Below are 20575 nucleotides of genomic sequence, written 5' to 3' on the forward strand. Positions count from 1 at the left end.
GATCACCTTTTGTTATTAGAGTCTGTGCCACAAGGATGCACCAGGTCCTGCTGAAAGTGATTTGTTTTAACCCAAGTGAAGTAACTATATAGGTATGCTCTGACCTTCTGTCACACTTTTCAAAGACAAAAGAAATCTTTCATTAGCCAGCACGAGAGAAAGGGAGTATAGCTCAGAGTACCCCATCTCTGGTACCCCAAATCTGATGGCCTTTCACTGGTGGGTCTTCAAGCAAGGAAAGTCTCTTTGCTTCAAGACCTGGCTGAAGCAGAATCAGCTTGTGGCCCAGTTAAGGAGACTGACCTGCATGGCCCATATTCCCAAAAAGGCCAGATTAGGACAGCTGATCCCCTTCCAGCTCTGACAGTGGCTGAAGCCAGCCAACAGGAGCTTCCCTTCCTTTAAGAGGAAGAGCACGTACTTATAATCAAGCATCAAGACTGTGGATATTAGCTGGATTAAATGGTTTAGTGGACTAAGACAGAAGGTCCTATCAAATTAAGACATCTCTACTTCATAGAATTTAATCTATTAACATCCTTCTGGGCACAGTATTGGGAGGCTTGGTACAAATATTTCCTTTCTCTGATGTCAGATGCAAGCCTGCACAATTCTTCCTGTGATAGGTCAAGTGATAAGGTTTTAACAAAAGGAACTAGGCACTTAGTACTTTAGCACCAGGCTTACACCTCTGTCCTTCTCCCTACTCAGCTAAGGGATTTTTCTCATTCCTCACTAATGTTACAACAGGTACTTGGAGCAATTAGACATTACTGCCTCTCTGGTCTTTATTACTTCCTAGCTTATCATCAGCTACTTAGTATGCAATAAAAAAAAGCTGAATTAATAGGATGGGTGCTGCTTCCCTTCTTCATTCTGTATGAAAACACTGGGTCATGGAGCCACATGGGCAAGCTGTGATCTGCAATGCTTTAGACCATTACTGCCATTTGCCACAGTATTTTATAAGGGGAAAAAACCACAGGTAGCAAATGAACAGATGTACAGAGACCACAGAGAAGGTGATGTAGGGAATATTGGTAGACCATAGATTCATAAAGGCTGCAAGGATTTCAGGTCCAGCAGAATGGCTTTGCAGCTGTGCCTGTGCTGTGAATTAGCTGCCACACAGACCTGCCAGCTGCACAAGCAAGCCTAGGGACACAGGTACGAAGTATTGCTCCTGTGAAAATAAAACCCCAGGACTACTGAGCAGCTCTTCCATGCCTGGGAATAATTGTTATGGAGCTTTAATCTAGGGATTGCAACAAACTCCTGTGTTCCCTGTGTTTGGTGTTCACAAAGAGGCTTTCCTGTATTTGCCCAGCCAAGTAAAACCTCATCTTTTTCCTTCTCTCTCTACCTTAACTCTCCATTAACCCTTAGCTTTAGTACAGGACCTCAGAGAATGATATATTTTCTTCCTATCCCCTGGTTCCCAGTATTTCTAAGCCTCAATTTGTCATCCCCAAGAGGGAAGGGACAAGAGCTTTGAGCTCTTAAATCCTGCTGTCGGCTCTTGCCTGAAAGAGGTAAGCAGAGAAACTGATGGAAAGCTGAAGAAAGGAGCCTGTCCCTTGTCAGCATTCACCTGTAACGGACTCAAAATGTGGGGTTAAATACCATAACTGGACCCAAGAACAGAAAAAAATGGGGTACTTACACAGTTTCATCATTCTTGAACTCCAGCTCCCCGTAAGTGTCTTCAAAGTCTTCTCCGCCTCCTTTCGCTGTCCTTCTACTGTCCTAAATGGCACTATGACTGTACCCCGCGCACCTGATGTCCTTAGGACTTTGACCTCCATCACACCAATGCTCTCACTGACATGTATAATGTCACACTCAAATGTGAAGATGCCAGCATGGTCATCGTCCAGGATAGTCACTGTGGCCACACAAGGAGAAGCCAATATGGCCTTCGGGTACGGAGAGTTACTGAGCTCTGGAGGTTCCTCACTCTCCACCACACGGAGGTTACTGAGCCGCACAAAAAAATGCTCATCTTCTTCAAATATGTCATCATCAATAATTCCCACTGAGAACTCCTTCTGGGTCTCCCCAGATTTCAAGACAACAGTCCCCTCTGTGAACTCATAGTCAGCACCAGCATTGGCAGAGCCATCCTCTGTTTTATAGTCCACATAGATGGTCTTGGACATGTCCCCTCCTTTCCTCACCACTGTCAGGAGAACGGCACCACAGTTCTCAAGACATTGGTAGGAGCATGGGTCAAAATAAATTTTGGAGATGAATTCCTCAGGTTCCTCTGGCCGTACCTCATGCAAGCTAGTGGTTCTCTTGGCTTGTTCAGCTGCATGCTTCTTCAGAATATTGCCAGCTCCCGTCATCATTCTGGTTGCTTGAATGCGATAAAAGGCTCTGCTCTTCTGCTGATGAGACAAGGCGTAGTAGTTGGCCATCTCCACCAGCTGGTCCAAGTCCTTTTCTGGGTGCTTTTGCTTCAGGTCCTTTAGGATCCGGATCATCTCTTTGCGAGATTCATCTACCTCCTTCCCCTCCACAGTCACTAAGTTCCCATCTAGAAAGTGAGAGTTCATCATCTTGCCATCCATCTCAATTCCCTTAGGGTGATCACCTTCTGATTCTATGATAATGCCCCTGTGCTTATCAGTACGGTACTTTTTGTGCATATACTTGTAGAAAAGCAGACGTCTATCCGCTATCCAAGCCAGAACGACACAAAGTGGGAAGAAGAAAAGCGTGAGCAGCCTTCCCAAACCTGAACCACTCCTGGAGAGAAGACAGCAAGGATCATGTACAACCAGATGTAAGCAAAGATGCTCCATGCAGCTGTGACAAAGAAAACCCTCAGGTGTTTTATCTTCCTGGTTTCCCCATCAGGGATCACATAGACACAGATGGCAATGATGATAAACATATTGAAAGCAGCGCTGCCAACAATTGTAGATGGCCCCAGGTCTCCAGCTATGAATCCATGCCCACACACTTCTATCAGAGACAAGAGGATCTCAGGAGCAGAGGAGCCCAGAGCCATGGGTTAAGTTGGAAACAGTTTCATTCCAAATCCGAATGGTGGTCGTTGTGGTCTCTCCATTGGGTTTCTTAATTGTTATTTCTTTCTCCTGTGACGTAATGACCTCTATAGATGCCATGAAACGATCTGCAATGATGGAGACTCCAAGGAACATGTAGATCAGTGCTACAAAGTATACGATAACACGGGCAATTTTGTCCCCAAGGGATGGGTTTTCTGGGTACCATATTGGCAGGATAACACCCTCCTTGCAGTCAAAAGATCCTGAACACGAGCTGTTTTGTACTGTACTGGTTGAGTCTCCCGTCAGGCCAGCATCCACCTGCAAACCATGCAAAAACAGCACAAAAGTAACCAGCCCAAAATGGAGGAAGGCCGAGGTGACAGGCTGCAAGCTTAACCACGCCATACACAAGATGCAACTTCCACTGTGTAGATCCAAAAAGGCCGAGAACCTGAAACGAACAAAACAGAGAGGGGTAGGGAAGCATGAGAGAGAAGGAAGATGCAACATTTACCCAAACGCACTCCAGTGTCTCACCACTGAAGAGAACTGGTACAGATGTAGGGGTTGTCTCTCTGCCACTTTGAAGAAGGTATTTAGCAGGGACTCTAATAAACTACAGCATTTATATGCCTTGCAGATGCAGACCAATTGCTAGAAAAGTAATTCAGAGGAAAAGTGTGTGTGTGTATGTGTGTGTGTATATATATACATAACAGTTCATTCCTGACCTACAGCATATGCAACAGAGAACTGAGTGCTCGGCTGCCACTCACCTAGTGATGCCATGGTGATCCCCAGCACACAGCACTTCAACTCAGCACAAGCTGTCAAACCTAGGGACCCTCCTGCCTCAGAACCCAGGGAATGAAACAACTCAAGCAGTCTCTAGCAACACAGAAAGTACCATTCAAGGCCAGTGAGCAATCTCCAAATGAAGTCCATTTGTAGGATGTAATTCAGTTATAAATCATGGAGTACCTTGGTGGCCAAATCATCCCCACAAAGAGCCCCTCCTAATAGGCTGCAGAATCTGCAGAAGGGCCCTAGGGCTCCCCAAGCTTCTGATGCACGGGGCATCCATGTTAAGGTAATATCAACTCAGAAATAGGGCAGAAGACTCATGCTCGGCAAAGTGCCAAAGGCCATTTATCACTAGCCTCTCCTTTGCCATCTGGACAGTCACATTTTACATCAATAATCATGCTTTTAAATGGTCACAGAAACCTACAAAAACGCCACATTTAGGAAAAGTTGTGCTCATAAAACTCAGAAGACAGAGTAAAATGCATGTACCCACCAACATTCCCTCTGCATCCCGAAGGAAATTGATGTATTTTCAAATATCTTCTAAAATGAAAGTAATCTCTAACCTAAAATACCATACAAAAACAATGGAGCTGATCGATGTAGCACATAGAGTTGGCATATCACTGCCCAATAATACCTTCTATTACTTACAGACTACATTGCTGTAGGGCTTGCACCACTTAAAATTTTAAAATTGGATTCTGAACACTTCACATTATCATGGATCACACTATTCTCCTTCCTTCATAACAGGCCTCTGGAAAAATTTGATCTCAGGCTTAACTGACAAATCACATTTGTGAGTCCAGACACAGGCAAGTATCTCACAGGAAACATCAAACTTAATAGTGGCATTATCTACAGCACTTGGAAGGTTCAAAAGCCTTAACTCCCACTAACTTTCACTGAGGTTTGTACTGCCAAATGAGCAGGCCTGGGATTCATTTCCCCTACTGTAACTACCCAAATCTTGGGCAGCAAGTCAAACAAAGCCTCCCAGGCTCCTTTTGTAGTCAGAGGAAAGAGACACTCATTTGAAGGGAACAATCCTTCCTGTCCCACCCAGTGCTGACACAAAACATGTATTTAAGGCCTACATATCCAAGAAGGAATTATGTCCCTTCACACCTCTCTCTGCTGTCTCAAGAGGTTACCCAGTCAGGCGGTTTAGAGCAAGATGCCTGAACTTCCGATGACAGCAGTTCAAAGAGATGAACTGGCGCCTGAACACTTGAGGAGATCCACCCCCCTCTCTGAACTGCAAATATTCCAGACAACATTATTGTGTTATCAGCAGTAATAAATGCATCTCAAATGGCTATTTTATCATCATGTTGTGTCGCTCGCCTATTTCCAAAAGCAGGCGCAATCTTCCCAATATCAACAAAAAACATTTTCAACTTTCAGATAAAAATCTATAAAGACAGCAAAACAGGAAGGAAAGCATGAACACGGACTGCAAATGAACAAAACTGTTCCTGACAAAGCACAGCAGAGGGGAGAGAATTGATTATGCAGTATCAGGATCACAAATCCATATCTGACACCCTTGATATTAAAAAACAATACAGTTCTTCATGCTGTGTGGACTAATCCAGAAGAGAGATTCTCCATGTTGGCCTATATACCTTCACACTCCTATGCATACTTATGTATCTTCCTGTCTCCCAGAGCCCTGGTGCCTGATAGAGCTCCCAGGATGAGAGGGACCTCAGCCCCAGTGAGGACTGTTAGACAGCTCCAAGCCCTGAAATCTCGCTCAAACACCCCACTGCCTGCACAGCTCAGGGTCACAGGGAGGACTGAACTGCCAGCAAATTACTCAGATTCAGTTTGATGCTCCCATTTTGTCCTCCTTCCCTCTCTGCATAGTATTTGCCCAGATTTCTGGCTGCAAGGTGTTGGGCAACCCCTGAGAAAGGGCCAGTGAACATGCGCAGGGTGACTATGAGCCGCAAGCCCAAGATCTCTGGGCTGCAAGGTAGATGTGTGCACACGACAGCAAAGATGACACATTCCAGGTGCCTCTGACACAAGGTGCACACACAGACCAGCTGCATGAGCGCAGCAGCTCAAAAAACACCCCAGGCACATCAGATCATCCTTTTCCATACTGCAGCTGCTGGCAGGTATCCACCAACCTCTTGACACTTTCAGCTCCCAGCTCCTACTAAACTGTACCATATCCAGTAGGTGCTGTGTCTTCTAAGACCAGCCATGTAGAAACGGCTGACAGAAAGACAGGAGTAATTTCAAAAACATATACGTGACTCAAGCACCTAAATTTGGTTTGAGAAGTTATTTAGGAGTCTAAGTATCACTTAAATTCAGAGCCTTGTCTAGAAATAGTGCAATGACTAAATGCCCTCTGAAATAAATCACTGCTACCACCAACCTCCTTCTCTGTGGGACAGACAACTTCTGTAATTAACACTGTCTACTTTCTGTAATGCCATGATGGTTTCTATTGCTAGGCAATCCTTGACACACTCCAGGACCCTGCCAGTTCTGCTTAAATTTTTAATTTGATTTTAAGCAGAGGGTAATTTTACTATTATTTATCAAACTAATAGTATGTTATCTCAAAGACAATCTCTACCAGGGTAGCCTCTGTTTATGTATTAGGATCTCCAAACTCAGGCTATATGTTGCAGACTAAAATCTCAGAATTTGGGAATATTTTCTTCACTGATTTTCATTTGCTTTGACATCAAGTGGAGGTCACAATCATTTTTCTCAAATGAAACAATAATGACCCGATCCTGCAATTCTTTGTCACAGATAAAATTTCCCAGTGGGATCAACAGGAACTTTGCTCACAGCCATGCTGTCTAGTAAGATCTTAATATATGTTCATTAACATGAAAAACAGTAACCTAACCAATGTGAAAAATACAGTGAAGCATTCTTACGGCAATCCTCCTATTGAGAACTGCTGCAAAAATGCTCTATAACGAAAAAAAAGCATTAAATTTTAAAACTTGTCTTAAGAAAACACTGAAGTAACAGTTTGGCACTGAGGTAGCAGAGGACTGAAGAGTTAAAACTCAATCTCCAGGTCAACAAGGTTGCTTACACAAGGTGCAATTCTCCCTCAGATATAGCTACTAAACTCAGTCCAAAAACCAGTGGAGGGGTAATCCTGGAGTGCCCAGCGTGCACCAGACTCGTCCCCTCCTCTAAGGAGCAGCATTGATCTCAGCAGGGCTGACTGACAGGAGCCAGCCTTCAGCATGAGACCTGCTCTGAGCACCAGGGCTCCAGGTGGGCTCACAGAACAATCCTGAGTCACCCTCAGACGCTCAGGAGGCATCATGGTGTCACCCCTCCGACACCAGTGCCACAAAACACATCTGGCACAGAGAGGTGTCACTCTAGCACTGTCACTGCCCCAGCCCTACAGGATGCAAACAGCACGAGGTTTCAGCAACAGTAGAAAGTTAGTTGATAGTGGCTGATCACAAGGATCATCATTTCCACTACCTCTCTGCTATCAGACATAATTTTCTCCCACAAGTCTCTGCTTTGCGACAAGAATTTGCCCTGTGTGTGCAAATGAGGTCACTGGCAGTGAGGGGACCAGAAAGCATCCCCTGTCTGGCAGGGTAAGTTCAAAGTACTCAATGCAAAAGACAAAGTGCTGTGGGCATCACTGCACCAGGATGAACAAGCATTCAACAGCAAGGCTCTAGGATACATAACAATTATTTTAGCCAAAGGAGCTCCTTCTACAAGAGCTGACAATGGCCACATCATCTATAAATGCACTAATAGAACTCATAAACAAAAAGATGAGTCTTGAAATACTTCTGAAGACAGTCCAGAGGGTAGGACTATGACAAGTCCATGCTTGCCACAATTAAGGTCCCTTCCAACCCAAACCACTTTATGGTTCTATGAGACAATGCTATGATATCTTATAAGCTGAGTTTCAGAAGACTGCTGGTTTGTCTGCTGTGGATTTGTATTTGGCATAAAGCTGGCAAGGCTATATTGATCCCTTATAATTTACCTTTTTGTGTACAACTCCTCACATGACTGCAAAGGTAAGGATATTTTCAAAAGGAAGCATTTACAAGAAATTAAACCAAGAGGCACCATAACATAATGATGGCTGATAATATGCAACCTCTACATGCCAAGTTCCTAATACCACTGCTCATTAAATACAAAACCAAAGGCAACCCCCTAAGTCCCTATTAATTTCTTATTTAAGCAAAATGCCCCTTAAACCTTCATAAAAGCCTTTGGATCTGACCTGCAAATAAGATTAGGTCTTCCAGCACCTCCCTCTCCTTCCCCTCTTCCCCCGCCTCCCAAATAAATGAGATATGGGAGTACATCTGTGGCCATACATCCTCTCTCCCTGACTCCAGACTAGTCAGGAAAGGCTGATTAGATCTCAGCGTGGGGTGAGCCCCACTCAGGCACTGGTGCTGCACTGGGGCCAGGCAGAGACGGCTCAAGGTGCACTTGGCAGATATCTGTCCCAGCACAGAGCAGATACAGCACTGCTATCAGCAGCATCTCACAGCCCCGCTCCAAAGCTGGGGGAGACAGAAGTGAGGCTCAGCTTAATAACATGACTTCATTCCTCAGTTCCAAAGCACATAAAAGCTTTTTGATTGAACACAGAGGGTTTTTTATAACCATGAGCAAAAATTGAAATTATAGCCTTTCTGCCAAAGAACACAAATAACTGAGTTTTTGCAGAGGAGGTATTATACCTAATGCAAGGTCCTCCCTCCCCCAAAATAAAAGCACAGAAAAATATTTAATACAAAACAAAGCCTATTTTTCAATTGTCTCCATTGAAATGCTACTGAGCCCTTTGCTCATCACTACAAGAGTAGTATCTAGAGTGCAGGTTAAGATTTCCTGCAAGCCAAAAGCCACAGCAGTGTAACCAGATCCATTTTTCTGACAAGTGCAAATTTCCAACACAGACAAGCCTTAAATTGTCAGACTGATGGCACATGCCTGCCTATCTGAAACAAGCACAGCCAAGGAGCCCAAGCTGACTTTACACAGGTTATGACACAGCAAATAGGTAGTTTACCCCCGGACTACTGCACCAGCTAGGTTTTATGAGGGAAACAGCACCATCACTCATGTCTAGGCCATGACAGATCCCCATAGTTCGGCTCGGTGGAAAAGTTACGGCAGAGAGCTTAGGTGCTTGTTGCTTTGCACTTCACAGTAAACATGCCAAAGCCAGAATTAGCTGCCTATGGATTAATCCCCTTGGTATGTGAAAAACCAGCCTTCCTTTTTGCTCAAGACAGTGCAAAAAGCTACCATAAAAAAAAGCTACCAGCTCTCTTGGCAAGTCTTTAATATATACAAGCTGGTGTCTCTACTAATTTGGGCAGTACCCACCATTCTAGCATGGTAAATGGGTGTTAATTGACATAAGAACTCAAATCTACTAATTCCTTAAAGAAATGCTGCAGTGATGAGATCCAGTTACATCTGGTAATCCCAGGGGCTGGCCTAAGCAGAGCACAAGTCTGTGTACAGCTAGGAGCAACCTCCAAACACTCAACTCGCCCTGGGGAACCAGTCCACACTGCTTTTTCTGTATTTTAGTATCCACGATGCTCCTAGAAAAGCAGGGGCATAAATGGCTAACCCATAAAGGTGCCTGTACTTAATTGTCCCCTTCCAATATCCCACTTGACTGGCCAGGCATTTTATTTCCTTGCTACACCTGACCTGAAAAACATCTGTACAGGATACACGGATATATGGTAGCAGAGCTGCAGTTTATGCTCTGTACACAGACGTGCATAGGAGGAGGCAGACTGCAGAAAACCTCCGTGGGCAGCCACAGCCACACTTCAAGAGCCATCCTTATTCATGGTGTGGGGCAGTGCAGCCTCCTTCTGAGCCACGGTGTGTTTGCTCTTCTGCTCCCCATACACATCCATGTCTGAGATTCCTCAGCCTGAGAGACAGCAAGAGTTACTCTTTTCTTCCCCAGAACCATAGCCTTTTTTACATTCAAAAACCAAAACCTAGCATTTAGGCTGACATACAGATTAGTAGTGGGCACCCTCCCGCTTAAAAGGCAGTATTATCTGCTCAGATATAGATGAGGGTTTTTTCTTTTCATGAATATTACACGATCTCACTGTTGTATTTCCAGGACTTTCAAGCAGGCAGTTCACACAGGAGGTAGCAGGAATCAATGGAGACCATCTAGTTCAACCCCCTGGCTCAAGTAGGGCCACCTAGAGCCAGTTGCCCAGGACCACATCCAGCTGGCTTTTGAATACATATTAAACATATTAAAAAACATATTAAAAAAATGCATTTGAGGATATTCAAACACAACCTCTCTGCTCAACCTGTGCCTGTGCTCAGTCACCCACACAGTAAGAGAGTAAGAAGCACAGCTATGGGGTCCAGGCCTGCTTGTGACCACCACATCCTGGTGTTAGTGCACAGGGACCCCGAGCAAACTCATCCTGTACAAACTGCACCTGGAGCTCACTGCAGTGCCTCGGTGACAGCCACAAGTGCATTTGGCAAAAAGTCGCCGTCGTGGCCTTTCAGAAGTCACTGGGAAGCCTCCATTGCACATTCAGAGGCAGATCTTCAAGGATCAGTCTTTCCAAAGCATTTAGAGGAGTTTCTAAACACGGTTAAAGCCTTTAGGTGCTTATATCACCTTGCATGCAGGTGAACACCCCATTCTTCCCAGCATGAATGGCCCCACACTGAGAGGGCAGGTTCAGCCACATTCTCCAGACTTACTCTCATGAGGTGAAAGGCCCAGTGAAAACATTGAAAATCTTCCTTTTCAGGTTTAGGAGGGAAATAGAGAGGTGGAGTTATTTGGACACCCACTCAGTGGTGCCCCTGCCTCTTCCAGGTTAAGAGACAACGTGGAGCACCTGACAACACATGGGGCTGTACCAGGCACTGACTCCTCTGCTGCAGCCTTCAAGGCACTGTGGTTTTCATCACACTCTCTTGCTGGTTTATAAAGAATAGTGAAAACCTTTTGGGGAGCAGTAAGGGAAGGGGAAAAACATTTCACCAGTGTGAGGAAAACTTCTTGTCAGTGAAAGACATTTTATGTACTGCCCGTGGCAGCACACAGGGTGTGTTATTTACTGCTCCTGCTTCACAGACATATTATACTGCTGGTTCGGGTGCCACCATCAGAGTGCAACTTATCACCTGGTGACTCACAGCATCCTACAGATGACAGCAGCAACTCTGACATTTCTTTAGCATTCTGGTGACAGATCTGCAACTGTTACAATTAAAGACTCTAGGATTTGTTGTCAACAGTGCATTTGTGCCGCAGAGCCTGTAGTTATTTGCACACAGAGGTGGGCTAAATGGTACACGAGGAGAGAAGAGGTGTTGTAGTCATATCTCATCTTAGATCAGACTTAGTTAAGAAAAGCACAAGTTTTCTGGCAGAAAACACCTATTTGAGGCAAACAAAACAAACCATGTGGTGTGCTGGATTTGGTGCAACAAGTAGGCAGGCAGAGAGCCCTTCCCTGCCTGCCTCGCATGCTCTTGGGACAGCCACCAGCAAACCATGCTGAGTGCTAATCCCAGGAGCGGGGCACACCCTGTTTCCATCCTCTGCAACAGCCTGCTCATTTCTTAACTTCTCCTTCAAGGAAAAATAAAAGCAAAATTTACAACTATTTTGTCTATATGCAGAAAAAAAAAAAAGTTTTTATCAAAAATGCCACATCAAACACAAGAGAAATTATAAGCCCTCCTCCACGAGTCTGTTCAGAAGGGCCCATTCCTGGCTCACTAAGAAAGAAAACCGGAGGGGAGGGAGGGAGAAGCCTACACTTCAAAAAGCATCTTTACTACTGCAGCAAAAATAAGTGGTTGTTGTTTGTCACGTTAGATAGGAAAATCCCTCAGCCTAATTAGCACGGATTTCTCTTATTTCAGAGTTACCCAGACCAGAGTTGCCTGGTCCCATGCCTAAGGGACTTCCACTGCATTGTTCCCCTTGTGACCATTATTTCCTAGTACTTTGTCCAGCCGAGTTTTAAATTATCCAAGTGATGGCATTTCTACAACTTCCCATAGAGACTCCACCATGATGCAATTTATCTTGGAGGCTTTAGCTGTCTTTCTTATATTTAGGATGAAATTAAGAAAATTTATGCTGCTAGTTCTCATTATTGTGTCCTTGGAGCACTCTCAACCATTCTCCTCCCTGTCTGAGATTTACATGCTTCAGATACTTGTAAATAGCTATTCTCCTCCACAGCTTTTCTTTGGCCAAAGCACACAAATTTATTTTAATCTTTATAAATTAGCCCAGACTGCCCTTTATCATTTATCTTCATCTCCTCTCGATTCTCCATCTTCGAGGCACTCAGGAGCAGACGGGTGTCTGGGGGAGCCATAGCTCAGTGCCTGCTCCCACCAAAACCAGCAGCAGATCTGCCCTCTTTGGAGCAGGAAAGCCATGCCTGGGCAGTGAAAACTTGCCTCTCAGCTCTGCTGTACAGCGGGTTTTCACAAAATACTGGACTGTTACAAAGGTTAAATCAAGACTGATACAAAGAAACTCACTGTGTTGCTCACTTTTTAAGATCTCTCCACCTGTTTGCTGTGCGCCCCCAGCACAGTGGGGCTGGCACAAGGAGCACAGTGCTGAGTGCCATGTGTGGAATGAAAGCAGAGATTTCCAGTTTCAACCAAAAAGTCAAGGTCTCCAGCTGAGATGAGGGAAATACACTGAAACACGCCCACTGCTTCTGCAGATCTGAGCACAGCAGGAGGCATGAAAAATGCACTGAGCTATGGGTTATCCTCAAAATACCTCCCACTTCACTTGGAAGGTGCCAAAACCTGTAAATTCACCCAATTTGAATACAGTTATCAACTAGGATTCCACACAGCACCCTCGCCCTTTACTGCCACATAGCCCCACATCTCTCTTATTGACAATTTAGATATCTTAATCCTTTGGTGATTTTTCAGCTGCTAATTCTGCAATTGCTTTAAAAAAATAAGCCCTCGCATGCACCATGATTAATTCATTCTTCATAAGTCCAGGCTGTTTATTGCTCTTTGTTCATTTACGCACTAGCTGTTTACAGATTCTCTTTTAATACTAGCTCTGTTATTTGCTAGAGACTCAAGTCATATTTACCATATGGTAATTGCAGAGATGACATGGACAACAAACAGTGGAAGCTGAGCTGCTACGGCAATTACAGTAAGTGGCAGCAGTCTCCAGGCTATCTGCTGCCCCACCTCCATTCCTTCTCTTCCCACCCTCTAAGGGCTTTCCCTGAGGGCTCTATAAAGCCATATGCCACTCTGATCTCTACAGCAAAGACAGGCAGAAATGTGTTCTTCCCTTCAGAATTACCAGGCAGGTTGATTCACCTTTTTCCTTTCAGTGTGTGTTCCAACTGCAGGTCTGCCCTCGCTGGCTGGCTGCCCTGCTCTGTCCTGCCAAGGGCAGGTAATCTGAAATATTGTCTGGAGCTAGACATCCTCAATACCCACATCTTCTTTCTCACCATTACAGCCTCACTAAGTTCCTCCTCTGCCTCATCCATGGTCTCAGTGTGCCTCAAACATTCCCCCAAAGGAGTTGCAAAGGACCAAATTTCAAAGGGTGGTTAGACGCTTAATGGAACAGCTCCTTTTAACCCACTTGGACACCTGGAATCCACAGACATCAGAGATTTTCCACTGGACACCTAAACATTATTTAAAATTCTTGCAGAAAGCCAGACAGATAACTATGAGAGGCAACTGCTGTTTTCTCCAAAGAAAGACATGAGTTTATTTCTTGATTCATACCAAGAACATCAGGCAGATTCCATACCCAGATGTCATAGGGCTAAGCCAGGTAAATACATGACTCGGTCCATTAAGAAGATTCAAAAAAAATCAATTACCTATATGCCTTTGCCAGCCGGGGGCAGTGCATACAACAAAGCACTTTATATGAAAAGGATGAGACTTCTGTCATTTGAAACATGCCTGCAATGATACTCTCCCAGTTCCCAGCAGTCAGCAAGTCTTAACTTAGATACCAGTGCAGAACATTTGAAAACTGCATGCAGGACACTATGTATCAGAAGAACTTTCTAGCATATAATAATCATACTGCTGTTTATCTCCAAAGTGAAGAAATATTCTCCTGGTATTCAGAGCACTTACTTTCACCAGCTTCCTCCTCTTGACCCTCCCCTCCAAAAGCCTGTTTTTACACAAAGTCATCTTAAAAATTAGAGCTATCTTTCCAGCCTAGTCAATTTGCATACCATCAGAGGAGGGCAGGCAAGAGAGAAGAGAGACAGAGCACTTAGGACCAGATTTTCTCTGGTGTAAAACAGCATAGGTCCAGTGAGCCCAAGTCAGCAGAGCCAGCTTACTCTATTGAAGGAGATGCCTTAGGAACTTTGGCAGCATTTCATACAACAGAAACCTCCAAAAGGTAAACTTCATCTAGTTCTTCTTCACAACCCATGTCACACACAGCAGCTGGGGGGCATCTTCCCCCTTCCTCCATACAACTATATTCCTGTCCATCCTGCCATGGTTCCTCCCTCTTTCCAATATTCCGTGCTGGCCTCAAATCTGCTACAACTAGTCCTGCCAACAGGAGCAGCAGCTGAGTCATGGGAGATGACCACTTCAGCCAAATGCACTGAAACCAGACAAGAGAAGCAGAAAATTCTCCTTCTCCCCACAATACCAGACTGCAGAACACAAGGCTTGGAGTCTCTTCCTCCACCATGTGCCCAGTGTCACCTTGGATAAGCACATGAAGTGCCTCATCCTGGAGGTAAAATGACAGGAGTCACCGGCTTAATGTGTGTGCTTGGATAGCATCCTCATCCCATGCAGCACTCACTGCACAATCTATTTAAGCCACCAGGGCAAAAGGAGAGGACAGCTTCTATCCTGCCACTGAGGGACATAGCCTCCGTTATGGATCCTAGCAGTCCCATATAGCCATCAGTTTCACTTAGGAGTTTGAGTTCCCTTCAGGGACAGCAGAAATTATTTTTCATGCTTTTCTGCACAGAAAAGATTAAAACTGAGATGTATTTAACTTGCTTTCAAACCCAAATCTCTCCTAAGACGCTGCTACGGCAAGAAAATTGCAGGGTCCCGCTCTTGCTGCAAGTTTCAATGAAGGACTCACTTGAGCAACAGCTGAGGTGGGAATAAACAGCCTGTTTTCACACCCTTACTCAACACTCACTCCCTACCCCTCCTGCCTCAGCCCAGAAAGCCTCTCATGCTCAGCCACACTTCTGAGGTGGTGTCCTGAACCCAGCTCTTCCTGACACTGCTGATGACAGCAACTCTCGTCATCTGGGAAACCTGTCACAAATCACAGGCAAATGCTTTGCCAAAACAGAAGCACCAGTCCCCCAACACCAGGAAGTGAGGAGAAATGGGAGAGGAAGAGTGTTATCCCACAGAGAGCCACCATCAGTGTTGCATTTAGGTCAGGGACATGAATAGGTAAAAGAATAAGCACAAAAGACCTTTGACAAATTATGACCAGACCACCTCTCCATGATCTCTTTTCAACGGTAAGTAGATGAGGTCTCTGGAATACTGCACAACCCAACATAACTCCCACGTCCCCTCCCTTAGCCTTCTCTGGGAAATTAGCTTTGGTCTGAGGGATAGAGGTGGTCAACCAAGCCAAAAGGAGCTCCATGCTGTTAGAACACTGGGAAGCTAGAAGGCATGAAGTTTTTGAGGGAAGTCAGGAGTTGGGGCAGTTACTGAGAATCATGAAGAAATCTATATATTTCAGAAGGAAAAGCAGAGGTAGAAGAAGACCACAGCTGGGGAAAGGAGGGGAGTTTGTGACTCACTAGGATGCACAAATAGCAAAGAGATGGATCTAGACAGGCAGCAGGCAAGCCAGCAGATTTTTGGGAGTGACGTAGGTGCACCAAGTGCAGCAGAGCATCTTCTCCCTTCAGCCTCCTGGTGTGATTCCCCAGAGGGGAGACAGCTCCAGCATGCTCTGAAGGTTAAGCTGTGCCTTCTGCCTGGCACAAGAGCACATTGCAGCCAATGGGTAAAACTGCCTACCTACTTAAAAGCAAACCCCAACACTGCCAGGAGGGACAGGCTTTATTTTTAGCTGGGACACCAGCAGGGTCACTGCTGGTGCTGCATTTCCCCATGGAAGCCAGGGTTTCATGAAGTGTGCTGTGTGAGCAGGGTCACTGTGGGGGAAACATCTGTCAGGTCAGCTTTGGGGAGATGGATTATTTAAGAGAAGAGGAAACATTTACTAGAAGAACTGAACCTGAAACTACTCTGGAAGGTTAAAATGAAAGGGAAAAAAATGAGGCTTAAAGTATCAGAGTGGGTGGTAATTTATGTGAGGCCAGTGTCTAGTCCACCCATCTCCAAACTGCTCATCCAGGAGAATACCCCATCATGGCTAACCCCAGCAGCATTCCCTCTGCTTGCCTCCTATGACAAAAGCTTTGAAAGGCTTTGCCAAAACAAAAGCACCAGCAAGTCATTATCCCCGATGAGAATCCTTCACAAAGGAAAAGTATACAGAGACCCACCTTGCCTCACACTTTGAGGACAACACCACAGAGCTCCACCTCACTCTGGTCTGGCTCCTCACACGGGGCCCCAGTTAGCACCAAGGCCAGCAGCCTCCCCGGGACTCACACTGGACAAGTTCAGCACCCACGGGGAGTGCAGGGCGGCAGCACAAACCGAGCCCGCCGCGGTCCCATAAGGACAAGGAGCCAGGTCCTCCCCTGCTAGTGGGTTCTGTGGGTGCAAACCTAATAAAACAGTTGGCACTGCTCCCTCTTGCACTGCCAGGGAATGCAGTCTGGAGGCTTCAACATGGAGAGATTGCTGTTGATGAAGCGCTGAGTGCTAGTGTGAAGCTTTCAAGGGACTTGAAAGAATTGAGAGCAGAGGGGAAGTTCTCATTTTATTCTCTTCTTGAAAAACCTGAGTCCATTTGGCATGTTGCATCTGAGAAATAGCTTGGCCTAGACTTCTGATTTTTTTTAATCAGGATCAACCCTGTGCATGTTCTTGAGAAGATTTTATATTAAAAATTATTTAGTCTCTTTTTTTCCTGCTTTTTGTGCCTCTTAATAGCTTAAGAAGTGTTTTGCAGACCCCATCACTCTTAGATTCTTTGCAACTAATTTGCATTCAGTACTATCCGTTTCATCAAGCGCAGACTTCAAGGCTGAACCAACTCCAAGCCTTAACTGCTGCAGGCAATTCAGGCAGAAGCTTCACAGGTGGAAGCAGGGCTTCTTAAGCCAACCTGAACATTTTCCACCTCTGGTCATTTGTTACCACTCTGCTCTACCGCTCCCCTTTTTATTGGCATAAATGTTTGCATGGTTAGGGCACGAATAAGGACCAGGAATCTGGCAGAAAAACAAGCAGAACCCACCACTGGGCACACATGCCATTGTGCCAGTATCCTGCAGGGGTGGGACAGGAGTAGAAACAAGCAGCCATGGTGGGAAAGCTGCAGAAAACAAGGTCTGGATGACAAGTGTGGCAAATGCATTAGCTGCATGGACAGAGGCAGGTTTGCCTCTTGCAGCAGTGAATCCTGTAACACCTCCTGGACCGTGGGACAGCCTTGTCCTGCAATGTAAGGGCAGAGACATATCTCTGCCTCCATTTTCCCAACTAACATGTGTGTTCAAGAGTCACTGCATAATCCCAACCAAAAGCAGAGAAGAGGATAAAGGTGCTTGTTAAGGTGAACTTGAAGCTCAACATCAAGATACTGCTTCCCAACATGGAAGGCCTCCCTCAAGTTGGTAAACAAAGACATCCATGTCTTAATCACCCAAGACAAATTTTCCTGACAGTAAACAGTATGGAGAGCAAAAGGACAGATTCTTCATGCAGAACATTATTCCAAGTGCCCTCACCTGTGCATGGCAGAGGCAGTGCTGCCTTTGCTAATTTATGTGTGGGGAGCTGTGGCTCTGGGGCAGCGATGGATTTCACAGCCTGCCTGGACTCTGGTGACAGACTTTCTCCTAGCTCTACTCACACTGAAGGGAGTTAGGACACATCCAGAGTGAGCTGCAGCCTGACTGCAGAGCGAGGTGCAGACACGCTCTAACCCTCCCTGCTTCCGCCCCTACTCTGAGGATGGAAACCAGCTTTCACCAGCATGCAGCACATGAGCACACTACCAGGGCACCTTGTGTTGTCGGCACTGGAGTCCCACATTCATTCCTGGACATGTCACCTTCAACACAACCTCAGCAGTCAGATCTAAGTGCCCTCTCGCAGGTACATCCCTGCATCACTACACTTCTTTTGATTAAAACTGTATTCTGTGATGCTGCTGTTTGCTTTGAGACTGTCTCCAAGTACCAGCCTAGGAGAGGGGAGATGAAAGCAATGGCAATGCAGTCTCATCTGTCTATAGTTCCTAAAACTCTTTGACACCTCACTGTTTGCAAAACATGCCCAGCAGCACAAGATATTTAGTATTTCTGATTGCTCTTGACCTGGATGTCTCTGCTGCTGTCCTGAGTTAGGAGGCTTAGGTAAAAAGACAGCAGAGTACAAGAAGGCAGCAAACAGAGCAAGCTCAGTTTTGTAGCCTTAAAATAATCTGCTAGTGAATAAAAACAGAAGCTTCTCCCTAAATCTGAGTGTTCTGGAAGAGCTCACTGTTTTATTATGATGGAAAATCCTCATTGGAGTGTTTCGTTAGAAAACAAGATATCATAAAAGTAATGTTAAGAGCCCTAAGCTCCCTTCTCTGCCATGATGTCAACTGTCAGAGACATCAATGACAGCTCAGCTGTGTGATCAAAGGCTTCAGCAAGCAGATTTAAAGACAGAATTACCAGAAAATTGCGAGTTGAAGGAGCATGGGGGCAAGATCATCACCTATTTATAAATGTCTTACGGGGAAAACTAATTACTTTATGATGCTGTACTGCAGGAGCAATGGCACCTGGGTCTCATTGGGACACTGCCAAGATGGGGTGGTGGTGCTACTTTCAGAACGGCATGACACCTCCCTGCCACCTCATGCTTTGTTATTCCTGCAAAACCCTGTGACAGAAGTGCCTGTGGGGAGGTTGGGAGCCATCATGCTGAGCTTCATGCGCTCACATCTGCCATGGCCTTCAACCACAGCTTGCAGCTTAATGCATTAAGGCAAGGGGGAGAAGCCAGCTACAGTCTATACCATGTTAGTCCTCGAGCAGCCCAGAAGCCCACTGAAGCTGCAGGAGACTTGAGTGGTTCCTGGATCTCATTCTGCAGGTAAGCAGGGACCTGGAGCTCCTCTTCAGCCCCCAACCCCACAGCCCCCTGGTACTGAAATCAGCAAACTCAGGACCACAAGCTCAGCAATACAGGGGTTTCAAAGGTGCCCCAAGAACAGCTTGTCATCTCATGTATCTCTCAAGGCATGAAACTCTTCAGGACAAAGACTTCAATTTACTAGACATCTGTATGGCGCTTGGAAACACGGGCCCCCAACCAGGCTGATGCCTTTAGGAGTTACCCTTATCTGAACGGTAAATCAACAACAGCATTAATCTATGCCACAATACCTCAACACAGTGGGTGATGGTAGATGAAGCATCACAACTATCAATTTCCCGGCTTCAGAGACTTCGTTTTCCTATTAAGAAGATGTTTTTGTCATTGTAATTTAATTTCCTTCACTTTTTTTTTTTTAATACAGAATTAAATATTACTGCCTGGTTTATAAAAAAAAAATTGGCCAGCAATCAAAGCCATCTTTTTAACTGTGAAGCACATGAAAGGCATCTGAAACATGACAGCAACAAAGAACAAGGAACTATTTGTCAACGCCACTTGGTCATTGGGGAAGCTTAGGGGAGGAGACTGATGCTGTTTGTTTAAAACAAGCAAACAAAACGCTGACAGACAGACCATTTATCTGTATAGTGCTTCACTTGGAAATATTGGCGAAGGGAATACATCTTCACTTGGTTTCTAATAAAAATGCTGACACACGCTGTTGTTTCCTTGCCCTGCCTTGGGGATAGAGGATGCCTCTCACAGGAAAGACCCTTCAAAAACAATGGATCAGGCACGTGTGGGATCAGGCACAACACAGCAGCAGGTCGGACTAGGCCCTTAGCAATCTCTCTACCTGTCCAACCTGCAGAACCACAGCACCTGCTATGGAGCTATGCAGAGACCAGTTTCCTCTAACGTCAAACCCACCAATTTCAGAGGAAAGCAGAGGAAGCAGGAAGGGTGGATTAATCTGGGTACCTCTTTCCTTCCTCCAAGTCAGCCAAGCTAAGGAGCAGTGCCTTGAGCATCCTAGGATTGCCATGCAGAACAATTGCCCATGACTGCCAACAACACAGTGTGCTCCTATCTGAATCAGACAGGGCAGCTCTTGCTCTACACTGGCCCAGCAAGAGCCTGTGGAGCACAAAACAGTGTGTGACCCAGGCTGTGCTTGGTACTACTCCACAAGTGCTCTCCTGTTCTGGGCGCTGGTATTGAACACTGCTTCCCACACTGTGGAAAGCTTCCCAGGACAATGGAAAGGACTATCCCTATCCCATGATGATGGGCATCTTCCATCCCAGGTGCCATCCTGTCAGGTGGTAGCTTTGCAGAGCAAGAGCAGGATCCTGCAAAAATGAGTGCAGCACAGAGGGGTGTTGGGGTGGCTACATATCTGCCTTCCCTCTCGCACCCTGTCACCCACTAGTTATTGTAAACATATCCTTACC

General features: G+C 45.6%; 1 protein-coding gene across 1 annotated transcript; it reads right to left on the reverse strand.

Moving 5' to 3' along the window:
• Positions 1–1659: 1659 nt before the first annotated feature.
• LOC116997613 (sodium/calcium exchanger 3-like) lies at positions 1660–19455 on the reverse strand. Its single transcript, XM_033062579.1, is given in 5 exon segments — positions 1660–1733; positions 1736–2728; positions 2731–3017; positions 3019–3471; positions 19409–19455. Coding segments are annotated over 5 exon segments (1839 nt in total). The 5' UTR covers positions 19441–19455.
• Positions 19456–20575: the final 1120 nt, after the last annotated feature.

Source organism: Catharus ustulatus, chromosome 6 (assembly GCF_009819885.2).
Source record: "Catharus ustulatus isolate bCatUst1 chromosome 6, bCatUst1.pri.v2, whole genome shotgun sequence".
Lineage (NCBI taxonomy): Eukaryota > Metazoa > Chordata > Aves > Passeriformes > Turdidae > Catharus > Catharus ustulatus.